At 45.4% G+C, this 2,959-nt stretch overlaps 1 protein-coding gene across 4 annotated transcripts in view; it reads left to right on the top strand.

Moving 5' to 3' along the window:
* The window catches only part of GANC (glucosidase, alpha; neutral C), a 76,225-nt gene that overhangs the window by 47,620 nt on the left and 25,646 nt on the right, over positions 1 to 2,959 (top strand). For all 4 annotated transcript variants that reach the window (XM_005860296.2, XM_005860293.2, XM_005860297.2 and 1 more), the window contains one exon: positions 651 to 747. In XM_005860296.2, coding sequence (XP_005860358.1) covers positions 651 to 747 — 97 coding nt within the window. The remainder of the gene's footprint in view (positions 1 to 650; positions 748 to 2,959) is intronic.

The raw sequence follows: 2,959 nt of genomic DNA on the forward strand, positions 1-2,959 counted from the left end.
ACAAACATTTGGTTAAACTGTAAAATGTTTGCACTTGGCTATAAAGCAAGTCGGGTTCCTGGGCTAAAGAAACTCCAAGGATGCTAGTGTCTAGGGAGAGGAAGCCAGGCATTGCTGTGTGATGTCATTAACTGGCAGCACAGCCACTGTTTCTGGGCTGGGCTGTGGGCTGCATTTTGTGCCATGGGGTCGTGGCAGCATTGGCTTGATTTGGTGAGGTGTTGCTCTGGGGTGGTGACGGGGCCTGTGTCCCACTTGGGGGATGCTGAGTGTTGGTTTGTTAGCACCAGGTCCGTGGCGCCATTTATTTTTAAATGGCCAGTGCATGTTATGGCAGCTCCTGCATTTAGCATCTGCTCCCTGGGGGTCAGTGCACATCATAGCTACCGGTCAGACGGACACTTAGCCTTTTATATATATAGATTATTTCATTGCTATTTTAATCAAATAAATTTTTCATTATTTTAATAAGGGAATTTAGAGTAGTTTCATTACATCATAAAAATTGTTTGATGGATTTATTTTAATATTTCCCATTTCACATTCCCACCTACTGTTTGTTTTTTACATGTTAAGTAGTTTCTTGGGGATGTCTACACAATGCCCTAATCCAATCATCTGTTTGACATTTTTCTCCTTTGACTTTATAGCAAAAGGCTACTGCAGAAGGACTGATACAACGATCTGGGGGAAAGGAGAGACCCTTTGTTCTTACACGTTCTTTCTTTGCTGGATCACAAAAGTATGGTAAGGAATGGCTCATATGATCAGACTTAAAAACACAAGTCTTTATAGAGCTATTAATGCCTTCCTTTTCAGTAGCCATTGGGCAGGCCTTAGATGTGCCCTGAAGTATGTATTTTTGTCCTATGATCAGAGTAAACCAATTTTAATAAAGTTTAATTACTCATTTCCAACTGAAAAAATGGCCACTTAATTTTTGGGTGAATGACTTCAGAGTATCAGTTTGCAGGGATGGTGATCTCTGATCCTGTCTCTTTGATTTATCAAAACCAGGCAAAATACACTTCTAACAATTCCTTCAACCACCTATTTCACTTAGCAATATGCCTTAAAATAGACTTAGCTGTGGCTTATGGTCAGGGTCATCTATAACTGGATCTGGTTTACTAGCTAATGCAGATCTAGTTCAACTTTACCACCCTGTGGCAGGAAGGCTACTTTAAGTCCCCAGGCACAAATAACTGGGAGCTTAGGTTCTTGTTTGAAGAATCCAGCCTTTACTGTACATAGCCATTACTAGGCCTCCTACTCCACCCCTGAAAACCAGCCCCTGTGGTACTCAAGAAAAGGCTAAAATATTGTCATCTTAAGCAGAGATTCATGTACAGATTTGCTCACCACAGTATTAGTTCTTGAAACAAAAACAGAAAAAATCCAAATATGTAAGGGAATAGTTATAAAACTATAGTATATTTATATGTTAGACTGTCATAAAGTTATTTAAAATAGCCTTAATTGCATGAGAAAATGTTTGCCATCATGATTAAAAAAAAGCCTAAATATATTTATATATCATCCTTATTTTGTGTGTGTGTGTGTGTGTGTGTGTGTGTATCTACTAGAGGCCTGGTGCACAAAATTTGTGCACTGGGGATGGGGGATCCCTCAGCGTGGCCTGCACCCACTCGTACTCCGGAACCCCTCAGGGGATGTCCACCTGCTGGCTTAGTCCTGATCCCCCTGGGGGTCGAGCCTAAGCCAGCAGTCAGACATTCCTCTCACAGTCCGGGGCTCTCACAGTCTGGGACCTCTTGCTCTTTACCGCCCACCTGCAGCGGAGGCAGGAAAGGCTCCTGCCACCACTGCTGCACTTGCCAGCCATGAGCCTGGCTTCTGGCTGGGCAGCGCTCCCCCTATGGGAGAGCCCTGACCACCAGGGGGCAGCTCCTGTATTGAGCATCTGCGTCCTGTATCGAGCATCTGCCCCCTGGTGTTCAGTGCGCGTCATAGCAACCAGTCATTCCACCAGTTGTTTCGCCATTCAGTCAATTTGTATATTAGGGTTTTATTATATAGGATATATATAAAAGCTTAAGCAACCGGTCGAGTACTCGACCATTTGACCGATCCACCGTTAACTATGATGTGCACTGACCATCAGGGGGCAGACGCTCAACGCAGGAGCTGCCCCCTGGTGGTCAATGCATTCCCACAGTGACTGGCGAGCACAGCTGCAGCAGTGCAAGCCTCTCCCGCCTCTGTGGCAGCACTACCAAGTGGCAGCTGATGCAGTGGGGCAGGAATGAGCAGGAGCAGGGCGGTGCCCAGCTGGGCTCAGGCTCCTGCCCGGCTGCCAGTTTCGGCCTGATCTCCATAGGCCTGGGGGAATCAGGCTGAAACCGGCTTTCTGACATCCCCCAAGGGGTCCCGGATTGCAAGAGGGCACAGGCCAGGCCAAGGGACCCCACCAGTGTATGATCGGGGCCGGGGAGGGACCGTGGGAGAGCTCTAGGGTGTGTCCGGCCCGTCTCGACCAGTCTGGATCGGCTGGACCCCAGCAGCAAGCTAACCTATTGGTCAGAGTGTCTGCCCCCTAGTGGTCAGTGTGCATCATAGCAGCTGGTCGAACAGTCCAAAAGTTGGATACTTAGCATATTAGGCTTTTATTATATAGGATTCTAGAAAAGACTACTTTAATAGTCATAGAAATCAAATCAATGGTTGGGTAAGGTGGGGGTAATTGGCTGAAAAGATGGAAACTTTTGCTGTTATGGAAATGTTCTATACCCTGCTTGTGGTGATGGTTACATGGTGCACACATTTTAAAAACTCATCAAACTCTTCACTTAAAATATGTGCTCTTATTGTTTGTAAATTATATCTTTTTAAAAAAATATATTTTATTGATTTTTTTTACAGAGAGGAAGGGAGAGGGATAGAGAGTCAGAAACATCGATGAGAGAGAGAGAGAAACATCAATCAGCTGCCTCCTGTA

Source organism: Myotis brandtii, unplaced genomic scaffold (genome assembly GCF_000412655.1).
Source record: "Myotis brandtii unplaced genomic scaffold, ASM41265v1 scaffold133, whole genome shotgun sequence".
NCBI lineage: Eukaryota > Metazoa > Chordata > Mammalia > Chiroptera > Vespertilionidae > Myotis > Myotis brandtii.